The sequence below is a fragment of the Grammomys surdaster genome, unplaced genomic scaffold (genome assembly GCF_004785775.1).
Source record: "Grammomys surdaster isolate TR1022 unplaced genomic scaffold, NIH_TR_1.0 65, whole genome shotgun sequence".
Lineage (NCBI taxonomy): Eukaryota > Metazoa > Chordata > Mammalia > Rodentia > Muridae > Grammomys > Grammomys surdaster.
The window spans coordinates 2,675,739-2,697,544 of record NW_021604567.1 but is presented as its reverse complement, the minus strand read 5'-3'; the positions used below and the strand labels follow the sequence as shown (position 1 = coordinate 2,697,544).

The 21,806-nt window shown below is 40.4% G+C and overlaps 1 protein-coding gene across 1 annotated transcript in view; it reads left to right on the top strand.

Moving 5' to 3' along the window:
* Ednrb (endothelin receptor type B) overlaps positions 1–21,480 on the top strand; it is a 30,523-nt gene extending 9,043 nt beyond the window's left edge. Inside the window, exons 3-8 of the mRNA XM_028772279.1 lie at positions 12,592–12,704; positions 12,837–13,041; positions 14,292–14,441; positions 15,235–15,368; positions 16,104–16,212; positions 18,924–21,480. Of these exons, the coding sequence (XP_028628112.1) occupies positions 12,592–12,704; positions 12,837–13,041; positions 14,292–14,441; positions 15,235–15,368; positions 16,104–16,212; positions 18,924–19,058 (846 nt within the window). The 3' untranslated portion in view covers positions 19,059–21,480. The remainder of the gene's footprint in view (positions 1–12,591; positions 12,705–12,836; positions 13,042–14,291; positions 14,442–15,234; positions 15,369–16,103; positions 16,213–18,923) is intronic.
* Positions 21,481–21,806: the final 326 nt, after the last annotated feature.

Here is a 21,806-nt window from a genome sequence, read left to right as displayed (position 1 = left end):
TTCACAAAACTACAAGTGTTGCTGTGTGTGCTCGGATCTGCTTTGGGATCTACTTAAGCACTAGGTGATATCATTTCCGGTCACATATTTCTAGCTCATACAGCCTAATGTTTAAGAGACTGTTGCTCTTTGATCAATAATAAAAACTTGTCATTTATATTTGTCCCTGAGGACATAGGTACAGTATTTTTAATAAAGGATACTATGGATTTAACCAGAAGCTTAACGTAAGTTAATAAACTCAATGTATAAATAAAAGCAACTCAGACACAAAGTTCCTGAGTGAGACTATCCTATCTTATTAAAACGGTAGTTTTAAACTCCCCCACCAAAGTAAACTTATCTGCTACAGGAAACTGAGATTGTTTAAAAAAAAACCCACCTATTTCCTTTCCTAACATTTGGAAACGTAACAACCCATTATTTCCTTCTTTGGGTGTTCACACAGTAAAAGCTCTTCTCTGATGCCAGCCATGCCCCCAGTCCATGGGGTGGAGCAGTTTCCTGTTCCGCCTTGCCGCCCACTACTCTCTTAGTGATCATCTCTTCCCACCTGTGTGTACCATAATCTAAGGTCCATCCTGGAACACAGGATCTCGCTGCACAGTGAGAAGCAGCAGGGTCTGTTTTATGTCAGTCATTTCCTTGACAGGTTTGTGGTGGGAGAGGGATTACCTTTCACCTCTTCCTGTCAGCTGGGAAAGTCAGAACTCCACAAGAGCTCAGGTCACCACGGAGCCTTCATCCCAGAGGTCCTGGCTTTATGTCAAGAGAATCAGATCGTCTGGGCTAGAAGATACAAAAGGCAAATCTGCTGTCCTCTCTGTTCTCTAAAGACTATATTTGGAGTATAAGACTTGAAAGCATTATGGAAAGGTTTGGCACCAATTTCGGACTTACAGTCAAATGCAGTCACTTGTTGAATCATTTTTATCCAACGAGCATTTAATGATTGACCGCTGTGTGCCAGGCAGAGTTCTGGGCCCTCTAAATGGGGTAAAACAGTCTACGGGGATTTTCACTCAAAGCTCAGCAGACACTCCTAATTTTAAAAAATGTAAAAAGAAATGGCGTGTGTGGTTAATGGGGCGAATGAGCATTTCCTTCTGCATCGCGGTTAGGTTTGGCATTTCCTGATGTTATGGGCTGGAGTCTTGTTGGTAAGAGCTGGGTATTAGCAGGTGCTTTCTCCATTTAATTACTCAAGAATGTAATTTTTAATTAAAAAGAGCAATGAAAAAGATGTAAAGCTTGTTGGAGGATTTTGTATTTATCTAATAACCTTAAAGAAAGAGCATTTGTTCTCTGAGATACCACTTATGCCTTTAGAAATAATTTTACAGTTATGCAACTCAAAAATAATTTTATAATAGGAAATTAAAACAACTTACTTAGGTTCTCACACCCTTTTCTTTTTAAACTGATAAAAGATTATAAATTAGAAGACATGGAAGTGGCCGTTCTTGAGTAGAATTCTTATCATTGGCCTGGTGGTGTCCTTTTCCAATTTACTGTTTATTTGTTTGCTTTTATCACTCAGAGGAAGTGTGCTGTGGAATCAGTATAAGCAAGCCTTAAGGGAAACGGGCCAGAACAAACATAGCATGCCATTTTGTCAAATAAACAGCACTGTGCAGGTACAGTGCTTGTAGGACCCATCGCCGACAAAAACTCTTGCATTACATGAGACAATATGAAGTAGAAGACAGTGTCAGTTACAGGAGTTACTGCCCACTGGTCCACCATGATGACAATTAGATAATACGCATCCAATTAAACGCATCTGTCAGTGTAATTTCTGTAGAAAGGACACACTGATCATTTTCTTCCTTTTTCCTCTGTGCTGGGGATTGAGCCCAGGACCTCATACCACGCTAGAAATACGTTCCACCCTACTGAAGAAGAGCTTCAGACCAAGACTGATTTCTATTCATCTTCAGCATCAGCTCATACCCTTAAATTATGTAACTAAGGAGGCAAAGCCCAAAGATAGAAACTGACTTTCCCAAAGATGATCACTAGAGACCATGCGGGTGACCGCACTGAGCGTCAGTCGTGGGCACGGATTCTCCCAGAGGAGAGCAGACTTCATTGTGTCTCTGCAAAACCTTCCGACTTTACCCTTTTAATTAGATAGCTTAAGGGTAATGTCTAAATACTAAAGATAGATCAAGCACGCCAATGAAAAGTCAGTTTGGGCTTTGTGAAGAAGAGCACTAGACACCATCCCTTACTACAGAATGATGGGGGCAGCGCCCTGCACTCTTCCTCGTCTCTGACCTTGCAGAACAGCAGCTGCCTGTTTGGAATTGAAAGCGTGAGATCCTGAAGGCCAGCAACGATTAATGCCCTCCTCTCTGCAGCCCTTTTCCCTTCAAAAGTGTAGACTGGGGAGTAGTAATCGCTCAGTTATGATTAGTCTCCTTACTATCTCTCTGTTGAATTTGAACAGCATTGTTAACAGTTTGAAGTTGATGTTTGTCCATCTTCTGTGATAACACGGGTCAGAGGTTGGGCTGCAGGCCTCTCAGTGGTATGAAGAGCCAGCCCAATGCCTGGGGTGAGCCAAAAATAATATCAACCTCAAAACAGAGCCTAGATGCATGCAGGACAGACATCAATTTCATTGGTCGCATGCTTCCCCTTTGGTGACCTGAACAGTCATATATCTTGATTCTTGTTATGGCTGCACCTACCTGCAAGGTGGAAGCATTAACATACTTGGGAACAGTTTGAAAAAGAATGAAATTTTGTAAAACACCCAAATGTTTGAATATTAAATAACTAAAATAGTTTGAGATTCAAGTAAAGTTTCTTCAAAAATGAGTCATTAGAATAAAAAAATGAGTGGATAGAAAAGTGATAGAGAGTAGGTGATGGTACTGATGAAGAGGATAGATAGATAGATAGATAGATGATAGATAGATAGATAGATAGATAGACAGATAGATGATAGATAGATAGATAGATGATAGATAGATAGATAGATAGATAGATAGATAGATGATAGATAGATAGACAGATAGATGATTGATAGATAGATAGATAGATAGATAGATAGATAGATAGATAGATAGAGTATGAATAAACAGATCATACATGATAGATAGATAAATCAATTGATAGACAGAGATAGATAGGAGAAGGATAGAGAGAGGATAGGTAGGTGGTACATATGAAGCTGAGAAGTCCCACTATCTGCCATCTGCAAGCTGGAGCATATTTCTGTGTCTGCCTGAGCCTAACAGCCTGTCAGCTGGGAAGTCACTGGTTTAATTCCTAGTTTAAGCTCCACAGAAAATGAGAGAAGTCCAAGTTCAAGCAAGCAGGCTGGGAAGAAAAAGAGTTGAAGTCTTCTTTCTTGTACTTTTAAAAATCTACTCAGACTCTTAATACATTGGTGGATTCCTACCCACACTTCAGAGAACAACCTACTAAATCCAGAGATCCAAGTGTTAATTTGGGGGCTGGGATACACCTCAGTGGTGGATGCTTATCTCTGTGTGATCCAGGCACTGGGTTTAATCCTTAATACCAAACACACCATTTCTCTCAAAAAGTGGGTTGTGTTTGGGAACACCAAAATGTCTGCCAGTCAAATAGGTATTTAAGGTTAACCATCGTGTAGGACACAGTCTCCTGCTGCAGATAGATGTTCTGCTTATCTCGCACACAGCCATGGGATTCAAAATGGTTTTGTTTACCCCTAAACTCTTTCTGTAAGCAGCTTTTGAAAACAGTTTGGCAGACATCATCTTGGTTACAAGCACAGACTCCAGAGATACGCAGTTGGGTGGGGATGTGCATCTGTTACTTAAGTGAATAACTAAACCAGACACAGTTAAAACGAAGAGGAATAAATCATCTTACTGGTTCATGGCTTAGTAATGGGTTTTTTATTTCGGTCTTGGGCCGAGATTCAGACGAAGCTCAGCTGGAAGATTCCAGCGCAGGGTCTCTCACTAGGGTCCACTAAAAAGACTAGAAGGCCCTTGCATGTCTTGAAACCCTGGAATCCTTGACCAAGGCTGAAGCATTTGCTGGCTCATATATAAACTGTGTGGGGATGTATGAAATAGTCATGGGAAGTTAATAAGTGGTAAATGCCTCAGCTTTCCCTTCTGTAACATGGGGACAGCAGCAATAGAGCTCCTCAGGATAGCTTTGGAGTATCAATAATCCAACAAATGTGACATGTATTATAAGACACCTGGCACCTTGCAGGTAACATGTAAATTAGTTTTGTTTCATTTTCTTGAACCATCTCTGGCCAATGAGAATGATTAGATAGAATATTGTCTGAATTATTTATAGGATATGGAGTATACCAGAGTCCTTCTGGCCATCTGAGACCTTTTTCTTCAAGAGTAAGTAGCAGCTCTTAGAGCTGAGTTCATAGCTGAGTCAGAACTGAGGTGCCCAGAGTTTCTCAGCTACATAGCTTCACTACCCTCAGGATAAGTTCCACAAATAACCCAACTCTTCTCATCTTATGGCAAAAACTCATCAACAAGTCCTACTACCTGATTTTGCTTTCAATGTGTGTGTATGTAAAACACATATACATATTCATATGTATATCAAATCATGAAGACAGTTGAGTTTTAGAGAGCTAGCCCAGTCCTTAGTTTATTGAAAATAGTGAAAGGGAAGAGGTCTGATATCCCAGTAAACAAGTTCTCTCTATTCTCTAGCCATGTCCTCGGTCCTAGAGTTCCATCAAAGCTTCTACCAACAGGTATCCAGCTGGAATGCACAGCATGTCCCAATAGATTGTTTTAATTGAGCTCTGAACTACAGGATTTATATTTATTTAGGATTTACAGATTAGGTCAAATTGGGGAATCTATAACCACTGCGTTTTGAACATTTGATTGATCGTTTTATTTGTTGGATATGCTAGTAACCAAGATAAGCACCTAGAGTTACTGAACTACACTTTTTAAAAAATGCTAGTTAAATTTGTTCTTTGGCAGTTTCATACATGTCCAAAGATATCAACATATATAATTAAAGGCAGTTAGTGTTTTGTCTATTTAGTTAAACATTATGTCATAGGACTCTGACGAGGCTCATAGCACTAGATTGAACCCCTCTGTTGAGTGGACCTCAAATCCGATCAGAGAGTGATTGGTCACCACCCTAACAATCATGCACCATTGAGCATGTAGACACATCTTGCTTGGCAGTTCGCTGTTGTAGTTCATAGAGTTCACAGTTAGTTATGACTAGTGTTGTGATTTCTCCCCCAGTAGCCCGCATAACACCTTACTGCACTTTGAAAGCTAGTCTGTAGGGAGGCAGGTTCCAGATCAATTCCTCTATATTTTGCAACCATGGTGATGGGTGTCTTCAGATGAAGTGACCTTTAAATGTTTAAAATAAAGGAGACTGTCAACCCTGAATATATCAAATACTGAGTCCTCTATAGGTCAAATAAAGGGAAGGGAGCAGTTACTTTTCTTACCAAGGTAGTCTTGGAAGGCAGGGCCATGAAATAATGGTTTTGCCTTATATAAAATTTAGCCAAACTCTTATTGAGAAAAGAAAATCTAATCAGCCTTTTGATTATAGAACAGGATCAGGGCATGTCTCTCCCCAGAGTCTTTAGCAGAACTAAGGCTTCTTCATGGAGGAGTTTTTTTTTTTAAAGAAAAAGAAAAGAAAACCCAAGGGCTAAAACTAGAGAGTTGGGTCAGCAGTTCAGAGCACACACTGCTCTTCTGGAGGGAAGACTGACGTTCTATTCCAGTCCCCCTTCAATCAGCTCACAATCACTTACAACTCCATTTCAAAAGTTTCTAATGCCTTTATCCAGCCTCCACAGGCAAATTACATATGTACATATGTGATACATGATATGATACATACATGATATGATATGTACCTATCATGCACACATGGGCATACACATAAAATAACTAGATCTTCTGGTCATGCATGGTCTCTTGTGTAGACATCTTCACTTGATATGTTACTTTGGACAGCACTTTTATTCTCTTATAACCTCCAGAAAAGTTAGGAAACATTAAAATTTGGTTACAGGTAAAAATCAAGAAGCTAGTATAGTCATGAGCCAAAAGGGATTTTTGGTGACATACCCAATAATGAGTGAAATATCCTGCTTAGGCCAGGTTTAGGAAGACTTTGATCAAAGGGTTGCCAATGCAAATGACTTCAAGGGTAAGAAAGAAATAATGTAAACAGAAATCATAGTGATTAGTTCTGAGAATAGAAAGCAAACAAAAAAGAATATAGTTGGGGCAAATGTCTGTGTTAATAATAAGGCAGCTGAATCATATATAGTTTTAGCTCACTGTTTAAGAAATGCTTTAGGAGAGAACTTGTAAGTGTCTACAATCACATTACTTGTCTAAGTCGCTCAGTCAGCCTGTGATCAGGTGAACCTGACTCAGGCGTGATACACTCAAGGTTTAATCACTCCATATTTAAAATCCAGGTAAGCAGCGAGCAGATCATCCTAGCTTCTACCCTGTTTCAAGGCCCCAAGGCTGTTGTTCCTTTTAGGACCTGAGGTCTTAATTTCAAACCTTAAACTGATAAGGAGACTTCTTTGGGGACACTGGTTGGAAGCAAACTCATGAATAAAATCTAGGACTTCATTTGACATGTTTTTTATTTATTTATTTATTTATTTATTTATTTATTTTTACTTATTCACTTTATATCCCGCTCATTGTCCCACTCACTTAAGAGTTTTCAATGGGGCCTAAATTAATTGCTCACTTAAGAAGTTAATAGTAGTTAAGAACTAGTAGTAGCTTGTTTTGTATAATTACCTCCAAGGAGGTAGCATGACATACCCCAACATCAAAGTTCTAGTTACATCCAGCACAATTTTTCCATTAGTTTCAGATCCTTTATAATAACTCAGTCTTGTACGGTCTTGGCAAATATCTCCATGGATTTCCTAAATCTCCTCATTTTGTAGCAATTTTCATTTATGACTACAGATAGAACTTGTTGTTTTCCAAGAATGGTTCTGCAAAAGAACACCTGTTGGCTCATCCATGAGGTCCTGTGCATTTTCCATCCCACAGCTCTCCTCTGTTTGTGAGATCCATCTTCTTAGAGTACCTTTCACTTTCTGTCACTTTCTTTTTATCTCAGGAGCACTTGTGCTGATGAAATCATATTTGTCTTTTATTTTTCTAAACTCACTGGTCTTAATAGAGGGTATGAGTTCAGTTCCCAGAACCTGCAATGATTTACAACTACCTTTATCTCCATCCTGTTCAAGGAAATCTTGTGCCCTCCGATATGGAGACAAGCATACACACTCATGTAAACACATGTGCACACGCATACATATATTAATAATAAAATAATGACAATAATAGCAATAATAATTTAGACAATGATTGAGCTTTCCCTACCTAGAGTCAGGTCTCTCTCTGGTGGGGTGGCTGGAATAATCTCTCATACATACATTAATATGGTTGGAACTGGACCGTGTTCTTAATGCTACTTTTTGTTTTGTTTTGTTTCGAGACAGGGTTTCTCTGTATAGTCCTGGCTGTCCTGGAACTCACTCTGTAGACCAGGCTGGCCTTGAACTCAGAAATCCGTCTGCCTGTGCCTCCCAAGTGCTGGGATTAAAGGTGTGCGCCACCACCGCCGGGTGTAATGCTACTCTTACCAGAAACAAAGCAGTATAAACCATCTTATTCCACATTGGCTTCTTTTCAAAGATTTTGACATAGTTTTTTTCAAAGTATGGTCCATTTTCACTCTTTCTGGTAGATCATGTTCTCTTTGAAGTGTGTCATTCTTGAAGTCTGTCTTGAAGTGAATGCTTCCTGAGTCATTTAATCACAAAACCAATCCAATATCACTCCCACAGAAACCGCTAAGCAAACCTTGTTGCATTACAGGATTGTATTGTGGGCACTAGAGATGAGGAGGGGGAAGTGGAGGGCTGAAAGAATTAGGGGGAACTTGAACACCTGAGAGTGGTGATGGATGGGAGAGGATCCTGAGTAGAAGGATCTAGACCTGGTCAATGTACAGAATATACACACATGGAAATAGCAGTGTGGATTGCATTACTTTGTAATTGATACATAGCAAGGCTGGATGTTTAACAACAAAGAAGGGGGGGAAGGAGAATGCCTTTGGACTGATATGGTTCTTACCTCAGTTTTCCACTTCTGTGGCTTCTTCAGTTTGGGATAGTCTTTAATCCCTCCCATGTCTTCTTTTTCACCATGAAGGCATTGATCATTTTTGAAGAAAGGGTAATGTGTTTGTTCATTCTCTTGGTACTTGTCACAACTCTTTCCATTTTCTCTATGACAATCTGAGGGCAGAGTACTGTGTTTCCTGTTGTTCTTCAAATCCTCTGCTTTGTCTCTGCTGTTTTAAGAGAAACTTTCTCTATTTTCGAGATCCCTCTTCTTAGAGTACCATTTCACTTTCTGCCACTGGAATGCCCTATGGATGCACCTCAAATATTCTGAGGGTTTCTCCCAATAATTTTATTTAATCCTCTGCCTTTGAAGATGTTTTGATTTTTCTCCTGTTGGAATCCTATCAATGGGCATTGCAATCCACCCCTATTTACAGTCACTTGGATTCGGCCCTGGGAACTCTGACTGCCTGCGGTCTAGCAGGAGCATTGCTGGGTCTGATATATGAGGTGTATATTCTCTCTTGCCTTCTCAAGAACCACTGGGGTTATTTAGCTACTGTAATGTTCACGGAAACCTGAATATCAGCCCAAAAGGAGTGAAAGTTAGGGCAGAGCAATTACCACCACTGTTTGAGAAACCTGTGGTGACAGAACCACTGGTAAATTTAGAACGTAAACTTCATCTTGGAGCTGTTGCCTGCTGAACCAGAACTGTGCATTTGCACTGAGCAGATTCATTCTGATAAAGTAACAAGGAGCCGTAATCTGCTCCTTCCCATTCACCTTCTAGCTTGCAAAACAATTCTGATTGCATGGTGATAACCGAAAGTCCTGCTTCTGAGCAGGACTTTCCTTCAGACTTTTCTTCCAGAACCTGAAGTATACTGAGAACAAACAACGTTACTAAGGAAGATCATTCTTCCTTTTAATAGGCTCCTAAATGAAACCAGTCCAGCCGTAGCTGAGAGCTACAATTCAAGGCTAAACTGGAGTTGACTGAGACCTGGAGATCGACAAAACACACCACACAAAATAACTGATTCCTGCAGAGGAACAAAAGAATAAACCCAGTAGTTCCTCATAGTTCCTCAAAGCAAGAGTCCCTCTGCCAAATTGCTATGAAAGTTCTTGTGTATGAAACCCAAGAACCCACATACAAATGGGAAGAAAGAATTCTGTGGCCCCAAGTGCTGAGGTAGCTCACACAACTGGCTCAGATTGAAAGCACACTGAAGTTCAGAAGTTTCACTGCTCACAAGGGTTTTGTGCCCATTTCTTCCCAGAAAAGAAAATCTTGAGAAATCTTCAGGACAAACAGCACTCCTGAAACTTCAGGTATCCCTCTGGTGTCTGACTTGGTGTGAAAGTTCCAACCATCCCACCTTGGGTCACAGAATTCCTGGCTGACTCACTGTATTTTTATGCAAAATCCAAATAATAGTCAGGTGCCTAATATGCAGTACAAGCCGAAAACATAAAGAAATAGAAGCTCAGAGAAAGTTCACAACTAGGAAGGGGGACTTCAGGACCTCAAAAGCCCTTCCAGCCATAGTTCTAGATGATCTAAGGGCAGAGACACCCCTCCAGCCATGGTTCTAGATGATCTAAGGGCAGAGATGTCCCTCCAGCCATGGTTCTAGATGATCTAAGGGCAGAGACGCCCCTCCAGCCATGGTTCTAGATGATCTAAGGGCAGAGACGCCCCTCCAGCCATGGTTCTAGATGATCTAAGGGCAGAGATGTCCCTCCAGCCATGGTTCTAGATGATCTAAGGGCAGAGATGTCCCTCCAGCCATGGTTCTAGGTGATCTAAGGGCAGAGACGCCCCTCCAGCCATGGTTCTAGGTGATCTAAGGGCAGAGATGTCCCTCCAGCCATGGTTCTAGATGATCTAAGGGCAGAGATGTCCCTCCAGCTATGGTTGTAGATGAGCTAAGAGCAGATCACGGGCATAAAACTGGTAGCCTCACACGTTTTTACAGAGTCAAAGTTTCCGGAATTCTTATCACCAGGGGATATCTGGTATCCCATTTAGCAATACACAGTTCTGAAAACCAAAATTGTAAATTACCTGTAACATGTTTAATTTTTCTCAAAATAAAATTCATTAATTTCACCATGAGGGCTCCGTTACCATGGCAGCAAGTGGTCCAGTCCACCATCACTTCGTACAGAGGTACAAAATCTTTTTCCTGCCTTAACCACATTCTGAGAAACAAGTTCCATTTTAAAAATAACGCTACACCATTTTCCTGTTCCCTTCCTAGCATACTCTGGATGGTATGTCCTTTACTTTAACCAACTACAGACTTGAGTTGTCTCTTCAGAGACATCTTACTGAGAAGCTTATTGAGAAAACATCTCACATCCCATAATACGGCTACGTCTGTTGGACATCATCTCAAGTACTGATGTAGTTTTATCTTCCTTGTTATATGTACACTCTACAGGAACCAGTAGCTTGCCTTGTGCTCAGAATAGTCTTTATGGTGAATATTCAATGCACGTTGGTTGAATGAATTAACTAATCACAAGTTAATCTATAATTCAGAAGCTATAATATATACATTATAGAATCTATTTAGTCAACACAACATAATATAATAATGTCTTTTAAGATATGGATTAACTGATACCTTTTGCACATTATATGATTTCATAAAAATCCAATTTCTTACTTCTCTGTAAAAATTAGAGAATTTTCATATTTGGGGTTCCTTAACAAACAGCATCTGTCGCTTATTAGATAAAGATTATCCCAGACCTTGTCACTCCTTGCTACCTTTCTGACACCAGTGACTGGCTTGTACTGGCTCCTCCTTTACTGCTTGTTAATGTGCCCAGCCCTGCAAGTTTCCAAATCCCTATATTAAGTACAAAAGTCTCCCAACCTTTGTCCCATGTATCTGTATAATTTTTCACATCCAATTTAGAAACTAAATCGGTCTCATGCTCATTCTTCCAATCTCAGTTGTAATGAGACACAGACTGTCGTCTGTGCCGCCATGTCAGCCACAGAACAATTCACAGAGCTTGACACCCTCCCTGGAGTCTCCATTGCCACTAAAGGGGCAGAAATTTCCAATTGTGTTTCAGAATAGCTCTCACTCTTGTAAGGTTATTTTTTGAGGAGTTTTTTCAAACCCCACAGATTATAAATATTTTTCTTTATTTTCAAAATCTCATGAATATTAGATCCAGATGTCTACCTAAAGTGATTCATTTACCAGCGTGGCTCAACCAGGGTCTAAGAAGGAAAACAGCTACACTTAATAGCAGTCGTTGAAGCCAGATAAAGAGAAATATATGTATAAATATAGAAAGAGAACGAACTCCGTCTTTTTGCTCAGTACCTATGTGTTTCAGCAGCATGAACATTTGCCAAGCATCTGCTGTATGTCAGACACCATTGGAAGCAATTGAGGAACTCATACTCTGTCTTACACTTCAGAGAGTCAGACAGCAAAAACTAAACAAGCAATAAAGTAACTTTTATATGCAATAAGAGTTGGTAAGAACTATAATAAAAAGGAAGAGGGGAGGAGGGTGGAGACAGGAAGGCCTGGTCAGTGGCTGGAGGACCAATGTTATCTAGGTAGGTCCTGTGGAGAGAGGAGATCTCAGCAAGACTTGAGGGAGGTGAGCGAGAACATGTCCATCTGTAGTGAGAAGACTGGGGGTTAAAAGTCGTGTAGACCAGATGCCCTGTAGCAGGCATACACCTGGAACATCCAAGGAGCCTCGTGGCTATTCCAGCTAAGTTAGTTAAGTAAACAGACCACTGATAGGAACAAGACCTTGGGCACTCATGATGCTCTCCACAGAGTAGGGCCAGTCCAGTCTTCTCCACTCAAGACTATTTAACATTTTGTTTAATAAACTTATATTTTGAACATGGTCATCATTTGAGCTTTGAAGCTTTATGAAATAGGCAGATTCTATTTTCTAAATCAGCAGTCCTCAACCTTCCTAATAGTCTGACCCTGTAATACAACCCCTCATGTTGTGGTAGCCCCCCCAAACCATAAGCTTCTGTTTTTCTTGCTATGTCACAACTCTAATTTTGCTACTGTTATGAATCGTAATTTAGACATCTGCCTTTCCCAATTGTTTTGGGTGATCCCTGTGAATGAGTCATTCAACCCCCCATACAAAGGGTCACGACCCACAGGTTGAGAACCACTGTCTTAAAGGGACTTTAAGCAACTGGGGCATTGGCCTTTATGACGAGACCCTGACTGTGCCACCGTCTACACATAATGGATCTCATAAACCAGCTGCTCTTGTGTTGCTCCCAGTGTGTTCTATATTGGGCACAGGGGCTTTTCACAGGGCAGTTCTTCCTTCCCTCTGGCTGGTAATCACCAGCACCAAGTGATCAGTTCAGAGGCAGCCTTGTGAAAATCTCTGTAACACACCTTTGCATCTCCTCTATGCAGCTGCTCGCGGAGGACTGGCCATTTGGAGCTGAGATGTGTAAGCTGGTGCCCTTCATACAGAAGGCTTCTGTGGGGATCACCGTGCTGAGTCTATGTGCTCTAAGTATTGACAGGTAAGAGTCCATTCTTAGGCCAAGGCGATCCAAACCCACCATATAACTGCTATGTCACTTAGGAGATACACTATGCAATTCAATACAACCAAACTCTACCTGCTTGAGAAATAATTCTGTTTATATCTTCAGATATCGAGCTGTGGCTTCTTGGAGTCGAATTAAAGGAATTGGGGTTCCAAAATGGACAGCAGTAGAAATTGTTTTAATTTGGGTGGTCTCTGTGGTTCTGGCTGTCCCCGAAGCCATAGGTTTTGATATGATTACGTCGGACTACACAGGAAAGCCCCTAAGGGTCTGCATGCTTAATCCCTTTCAGCAAACAGCCTTCATGCAGGTAAGTTCACTTTGCTTGTTCCTTCTGCACTTTCCTTATAAATATTTAACTATTTCCCCTAGTTCCCCACCTTGGTAAGCTATTGATTTATTACTACCTTTGGCATAAATTAAGAGTTTGGATCCCAAGACTGTGAGGTTAACCATCACTAATGACCCAACCTGCAAGAGTCAGGATAATTACTTCTCCAAGAACACCCTGGGGATCCAGATAAATCAAGTTCCGACAAGAATAGCTGTGACTTTATGACTTTTGTGTCTAAAGTCCCACAGGATTGATTATTATTGTGTAATCTACACAAGACAACCCAACAGTGTCAGAGAAGCAGACGGTTTAGCAGATGTTTAGATAGAAGTTGCTTAATTTTAGTGGATTTGAAATAGCAGCCTGACCCTTATATCTCTGACGTTAAAAGAAAATCTATCATTCAAAATAATATCAAATTTTGGCCACCTACTAAAGAACTTCTGATCATAAAATAGGGAAAAATGGGGAAAAGATAGATCCTAAATATAAAACTTATTTTTAACAGGATTGGTTAATACAAAGGGGGTTGGTTTGTCTAACTATCATCAAGGATTATTGCTTTACATGTAAAAGAGTACATAAACTTTATGAACTACACATTCAATAATCAGCAAAAGAACAAGGTGGGTCACCAATGGAAAGTTGAGAAGGAGGTTGTTGTTTACTAGAAGGAGAATACCACACTGAGGACATAAAATTCTTTCCAACATAGGCATATCTGGATCAATAAGGTTTTTTGGAAGGTTTAACAGCAGAAACAAGCACCAGAAAAGTATAACTCACAAGCACTTTCTTAATTGACCTTTCTTGTGTACACTGCTGACTTAAATGGCTAGTACACATCTCTTCGTACCTGTTTTTCACAGTAAACACACTTAACAGAAAGGGAAAACATCACCTAAACACTCTAATAGGTTTAGATACTTAATACCACTAATACCTAAAAATTGAAATATTTGGTTACTCAGTGTTATCTACACATAGGAATTTTGCTCAGGTGCCTACAGCTTACTATACTATCCCAAAGAAATGAAATATCATTTAATGCAGGCCTTTAATTGTGTGTTCAGTAGATGGGACCCATGAAATTCTAGACAGTACATATGTGGAAGATGTTACAGAATCATTTTCCTTTGATGAATAGTTTATTTTCAGTTGACATTTGATGCATACATTTTTTTAAGCAGAAGATATTAATCATAAAAATTCTTTCTTCCCCATAGTTTTACAAGACAGCCAAAGATTGGTGGCTGTTCAGTTTCTACTTCTGCTTGCCACTAGCAATCACTGCAATCTTTTACACCCTGATGACTTGTGAAATGCTCAGAAAGAAGAGTGGCATGCAGATTGCTTTGAATGATCACTTAAAGCAGGTAAGAGAATGGAAGAATCTAGTAGAGCATAGCCGTAATTATGGTCAGATGACAGTCATGATGATGATGGTGGTGATGAAGACTATGATAATGGTATTAAACACTAGAACATACGTTCACTTCCTTCATTCTCTTTCTGTAACAGAAAACATGTTACATTACTTATTTAGAGACTACATCCATAATGATCTAAAGAAAGATCATTGCCTTTTGTTGTTTTAAGACAGAATCTCAATTAGCCCAAGCTAGCCTTGAATTCACCATTTAGCCAAAGATAACCTTGAATTTCAGATCCTCCTTTTGCTTCTGCCTCCCAAATGTTAGTAGTAAGGACCTGTACAACCTTGTCCAGTTACACGCACACGCACACACACACACACACATACACACATACACAATGTATGGATGTATAATATATTTTTAGATTTATTTTATGTATATGAATGTTTTGCATGTGTGCATGTGGACCACATGCCTGGTACTCATATAGTTCACAGTAGGAGCATCAGCTTCTCTGAAACTGGAGTGATAGATGATTATCAACCACTACTGGGGAACTGGTAATCAAACCTATTTCTTTTAAAAACGAGTGCTTTAATCTGCTGAGCCATCTATCCATCCCACTCCCCCAAACCCTTACTTTTAGAAGATGAATCCCCAGCGATTTTGGTTCTAATTCACACTATCTAATTGAAAGCTGGTTGCCCCAAGTCTTTATTTTTGTAAATACTATTACATATCTATTTGAGGAGAATGTGTGCTAGTTTTATAAGGGCCTGTGGTTCTGTTTCAGAGACGAGAAGTAGCCAAAACAGTATTCTGCCTGGTCCTCGTGTTTGCCCTCTGCTGGCTTCCCCTTCACCTCAGCAGGATTCTGAAGCTCACTCTTTATGACCAGAGCAATCCTCACAGGTGTGAACTTCTGAGGTAAGAAAAGAAAATACAGTGGCACACACATGACACGAAAGGAGACGTGACAGCTGTCTGGGGGAAGACAGAGAGGGTGGGAGAGGGTGCCAAGGGAGAACAGTATAATAAAGAGCAACATGCAATGACATGTATGTGATAACATGTATGTCATAACATGATGTATGAAACTCAGTAATCTGTGCTCACTTACATTGAAAAAAAAGAGGATAGAAATAATTATGGAATTGTCATCCAGATGTTTCTCCATTATCAAGCCATCTAATAGGCAGAAAGAAAACTATTTTCTTATCCACAGAGGCCAATTAAGACTCCCAATTTCTGCTTTACTCCTGCTCTAGATGAGTAAATTAGAGGGACTGTGAAAACCTTGGGAATGTGGGCACAGTTGTCAAAATGATGAGTGACAAGATGAGAAGTGTCAGATCTGAGACATCACTGTTCACATCCATCCTCTCTCTTCTGAACGCCTTGTTGCTCCCAAATGAGAATCTAACGTTTAAAAGAAAAGCTGCATTTGGGAGATGAAGGTAGGAGAGGACAGTGGAGATGCCAAACACAGACAGAGATGGGCAGGCAGAGAGTCAGACAGGTACCTCTACTGGCAAATCAATGGCCAACCTCAAATCATTGCATGTGGATGATTTGGATTTTCCTCATAAAAACACAAAGGCATGCATTAAATACACACTTGGAGGACTGTAATCCTTATGGACACGTTTGGGTTTCTTGCAGCTTTTTGTTGGTTTTGGACTACATTGGTATCAACATGGCTTCTTTGAATTCCTGCATTAATCCAATCGCTCTGTATTTGGTGAGCAAAAGATTCAAAAACTGCTTTAAGGTATGAGACTCTTCTAAAACAAAATGTTTCCTGTGATCTGGCATTAAATATAGGCTTTAAAAAAACACTAATATTTCTATCTAGAAAGAGCTGGAAAATTGCTAATGTTCCCTGCCTTGCAATGTATGTGATGTTTTTAAAACTTGCTTTTGCACTATAGGGCATATTTGCTTATAAATCCTTGTCAGTAGTCAGCCATGCCCTGACACCTTAGCATTCACCAGTACTGTTAGAATCCCTCAGGTTAATAAAGTTACTTATATTGATAGTCATTGCCACGTAGTCAAGTGGATGAAACACATTTAGATGCAGTGTTCCTCCGATCTCGGTAGCCTTATTTTTTAATCGTTCAACTGCAATTTGTGTTATAAGTAAGTTGATCTCTTTTTCTCATGGACTGTGGGAATAAAGCCAAGGGCTAGAAGATGAGTAAGGGTGGGTACCACTTACTCAGTGGGTAAGGGTGCTGGCTCTGCAGGCGGGTCCAGCTCAGGTCCCCAGAACTGATGAGAAAGTGAGGCATGCATGCTGGGTGAGGAGACACAGAGGTTGGCAGAGGTTAGCAGAGGTCAGCAGAGGTTGGCAGAGGTCAGCAGAGGTCAGCAGGTCTCTGTGATTTCAAGGCCAGTCTGAGATACATAGTAAGGTCCTATCTCAAATCACCAGAGGGCGGAGAAGGGGGAGAATATCAGGCATGGCTGCTCACATGCCTGTAATTCTAGTGACAGGATTGCTGGGACGTGGTAGACACTAGCCTAGCTCCCAGTTCAATAAGAGACCCTGTCTTAAGGAAATAAGGTAGAGGAGGTTAGATCAGGACATTCCATGGCCTCCTCAGGCACATCACAACCTCTCTCTCTCTCTCTCTCTCTCTCTCTCTCTCTCTCTCTCTCTCTCTCTCACACACACACACACACACACACACACACACACACACACAAATAGCAAGTATAAAAAGTTAAAATCATTTCTACTCCATCTTTTCTACCTTCTATGTGATGTGTCGTGGCAATATGTTGCTCCGTGTAGAATGTAAGTATACCTTCTTAACTCAGATGCTGGCAATATGGCCCCCATTCATCTATTCAGACATTCTTTCAATAATGCAACACCAAGGAAAATATGCCTCCCCTCACAAGAGAATGGACACTGTTCCTGGCATTTCATTATTTGAAAACCAAAATTCATTTCATGGTAAACACTAAGATAGTTGAAAATGTCCTTGCTCATTCATAACTCAGACATTAGTGATGGAGGAGAACTTCCATCCAGATCAACTCCTTTCTTTATAGAACAAAAACCTCCGCTATTTCCCTGAGCATAGAGTTTATCATAACACAAAACAGAAAACCTATTTCCTTAGACCCTTAGACTATCATAAAACAAACAGGCTGAACAAAGTTTTAAAAATTTAAAAACTCCAGTGAAAAGTGGAAAAATAAAATCAAGGCGCTTGCATCCTGTATAAATTTACTGCATAACAATATCGAAAATGCATGCGAGAGTAACATGTAGCTTAAAAATTAGCTAGGCAGTATTAAACTCATTGACAAGGGAAGAAATGTATGTCAGCGCCAAGTGAGAAAAAACCGATTATGGGGCACATACGCTAGTTACATAAGTCTGAACACAAGCATTGTGCAATTGTAATATTTGTGTTCTCGTGGGAAAATGTTTGACTTTCACGGTTGTCACACATTAAGAATCCCTTTCCAAGTAAATAAGACAACTTGTCAAAAATTAAGGGTGGCTTTCGGGGCTAAAGAGATGACTCGGTGGGAAAGAGCACTGCTGTGCAAGCTTGTGGACATGAGTTCAAACCCAAGCACCCCTGTAAAAAGCCAGACTTGCCTGCCTACTCCTGTAACCCTAGCTTCACAGGACAGAGACAGAGAGATCCTAAAGACAGCCTGACCAGTCAGCTAGGCAGGCACAGTGAGCTTCAGGGTCAGAGTGAGGTCCTGTCTCAAGAGAATAAAGGAGAGTGTGCAATAGAAGGAAACTACAGACATCCTCCTCTGGCCTCTTGTGCAGTGTGAATGCATCCTTGTACACACACACACACACATACACACACACACACACATAGACACATATTCATATGCTAAAAAAAAGTTAGTGACTGTTTCTTAAGTACTGTTAATTCTGTAAGTTTTTTCTTCTTTGTACTTCGTAGATGCAAAAAAATCAGCACATGCCACCAACGTGACCCCTTTTTAATTCCTAAAATTGTATTTATTACTATTGTGTGAATGCAATATGTGTATGCATCGCACGATGCATGAGTGCTTCAATGTGTGTATGCATGTGTGTGTGCGTGTGTGTGCAAGTGTGTGTGAATGTGTTCGTGTGTGCAAGTATGTGTGCAAGTGTGTGCATGCGTCTGCATGCATGTGTGCAGGTGTGTGTGTGTGTGTCTGTGTGTCTGTGCATGCACGTGCATATGAGCATGTGCGTGCACATAGACAATTTTCAGGTGTCTGTTCTCTTTCCACCATGAGTTCTAGTGCTTAAATTCATGTCATCAGGCTTGCAAAGTGCTTTTACCCACAGTGCCATCTTGTATCTCCATTGTAAGGGGGAAAGGGAGGGACATGGAAAGAGAGGGAACCAGAATCCCACACTTGCAAGGACTGCGGCGAGAGCCCCAAGTGCGAGAGCGGTGGCCGGGTGCCTGAGTAAGCATGTCGTGTTCATTCTGTTTTATACAGTCATGTTTGTGCTGCTGGTGCCAAACGTTTGAAGAGAAACAGTCCTTGGAGGAGAAGCAGTCCTGCTTGAAGTTCAAAGCTAACGATCACGGATATGACAACTTCCGTTCCAGCAATAAATACAGCTCATCTTGAAGGAAAGAACACTCGCCGAATCGCATTGTCCTCATTGCGGACAGATATCATTAAAACAAAATGAAACCTTTGCCAAATCCAAATGGAAAACTGTGCTAGGCAGAAAGGTGTGCACGCATGTGAGAGGGATTATTTTTAACTGTTCTGACTTTCAACACCTGATATTTCACAGGCTGTTTACAACCTATGAAAGCCATGGGAAGGAACGAAGCCTCCATGGGGAAGCACTTAGATTCTTAGTCAGCACTTCAACAGAGCTCTTAAAAGCCCCCAGTGCATTCATCCGCCACTTACATTTAAAAATGAGAACTTCACTCCAAAGTTCTGTTCAGGGGTTTATAATCCAGTCCTATGAATCTGGATTTTAAAAAGTATGACATTGCAAAACAATTCTTAAAACAAAGTTTTAATTGCTCAATTTGGAACTTAAAAGAAAACATTAATAAATTTAGATATATAGTATCATACCCACTAATCCGAGTGTAGCTATATGCAAAATGAGAAAGCAATATGGTTGGTATACATTTTTGGTCATTATAAACACTGAAATGATCGGAATGTGCGGGAGGGGGTGAAATTGAGAGACGGAGCTTGGATGTTTGAAATCACCATGCTCCTCACACTCACATACGTGCAAATGTCACAGAGGAAACATCGGAAGGTGTGAGCTGCTATTTTTGAGACTTCTCACACATACTCTGCAGAAAGACACAAAACAGAACACTACCTATGATCTCCTCAAAGTTCTTTCAAATATCCTTTCATGATTGAAGTTTAAATTCCATTTGATTGGCTTCATCATCTGTAAATACTTAGCTATAAGCACTACATGTAGAGGACTTAACAAAGGGCAGGTCCCAGCGTTCATAGCTTTCTGACCAAGCGATGCCAGTAACCCGGTTATAGACAGAATGTGAATTGCCTGGTGCAGTGTCCACATGGCAGATAAGCAGGGAGCATCCTTTCAGCCGTGCTGTAGAGAAAATGGTCCACAGCACAGTATGATAGCTAAAATACCATCATCTAACGTCGTAGAAAGTAGTCACTGTAACCAGCGCTTCTGGAGGCCTATTACCAATTTTTTTTTAATGTTATTTCTGAAAATAGCCAATAGAAAGGTGTTCTGGACGTGGTGCTTTTTCTAAAACTGCTTCAGGGTCTGCAAGAGCCTCCTCATTGCGCATTCTTGTCTAGTTTTTCTAATCTCCTTCCACAGCGTGCCTTAGGTTCACTCCGGATGAGCGGCGTGTGAAAGAATGCCCAAGAGAAAACTGAAGAGAGAGGAAACGAGGTGGGGCGGGAGGAAGCCCGTGGGGAAAGATTCCCATTCTTAGCCCTGTGTTCGTCACTGCCACGTCATAGCAGTGTGAAAGGTCCTGGTTCGGCTCCAGCAAAACACAGCGCAGTGTTCTCAGAGTGACTCGGGAACAAATCAAGCCCGAGAGCTTTAACCTTGTCTTGAAATATAACAGATTTTCCTTCTGCCTTTCTTTTTTCTTTTTCTTTTCTTTTCCTTTCTTTTTGTAACCCAGGCCACATGTTGAAAATGAGCTAAGAATGCAGTTTTCTGCCAAAATCCACTTTAACAATACAACAAACCCAAACAGGACAATGAGGTCAAAAACAAAGAACAATACTGAATCGGCATGCCACGTGATCTCTTCAGGAGTTAACCGCAGTTCTTGTGCATAGGTTTCTCACTCTAATTTTCTACAAATTCTTTTTAATCATAAAGGACACCCCAGATCTTCAATTTTAAGTTAGTTATTGGGTCCCCAGTAGTTTCACAGCGTAAACGTATTTTTTAATTCTTACTACGTTTTAGATTGGTTTTATTGTCGTGTACTAAATTCTTGAGTCCTAACATCCTTGTTTAACCCAAATGTTCCTTCCCTCTTCATGGGCAATAATCATCCTGACAAATTATGAAATGGCATAAGAATACTATTCATGCAATATATTCAATAAAACTATATTCCGTGTTTTTTATTCAAAATTTTAGCATACAGACCAAGGGTGGTATGATTCCTTTGCATAATTAAAGCCAAGATAAGAGAAGGTACCATCTAATTTAAAGCGTGTCTTTTAACATTTAAGTTGCCTAATATAGCAATGCATAAAGATAGTGTTCAAAAGGGTGTAAGAGGTCAAGTGATTCGTGACTTCAGCCTGCTTTCTCCCACATTATCCACTGCTATTGTTGGTCTGTGTTCAAACATTTTTCAGTATTGATGATGTGCAACGGCCAAAGGAACACTGTTTTCATCAAAATGTGGGTGTGCTGTGTCTAACATGCAATTGTAATAAAGCCATATAAAATAAACATGTTTTGTTTTGCTCTGGTCAGTTAAAGTGGCAGCTTGTGTAGTTGCTAACTTCTCATTGTGTAAGCAAAGCCAATAAACAGTCAAATGATTTAAAAGAGCAGCTTATTTTTCGCTATCCAGTCATAAATCTTACGTCAGTTGTTAAAGGGACTAGGGATGCTGGAAATGGACATTATTTATGTTAAACACATAATTATCAAGGAAGGAAAGTGGAGTTAAATGCCACTATGGTGATCACGCTATGTCTCATAACACATGTGTAGCCATCACACAATGATGGCTGATCATTTTCTGATCACACATATGTGGTCATCCTTCAGGGTTGATCATTTTCTGATCACACATATGTGGCTATCCCTCAGGGTTGATTGATCATTTTCTGATCACACATATGTGGCCATCCCTCAGGGTTGATTGATCA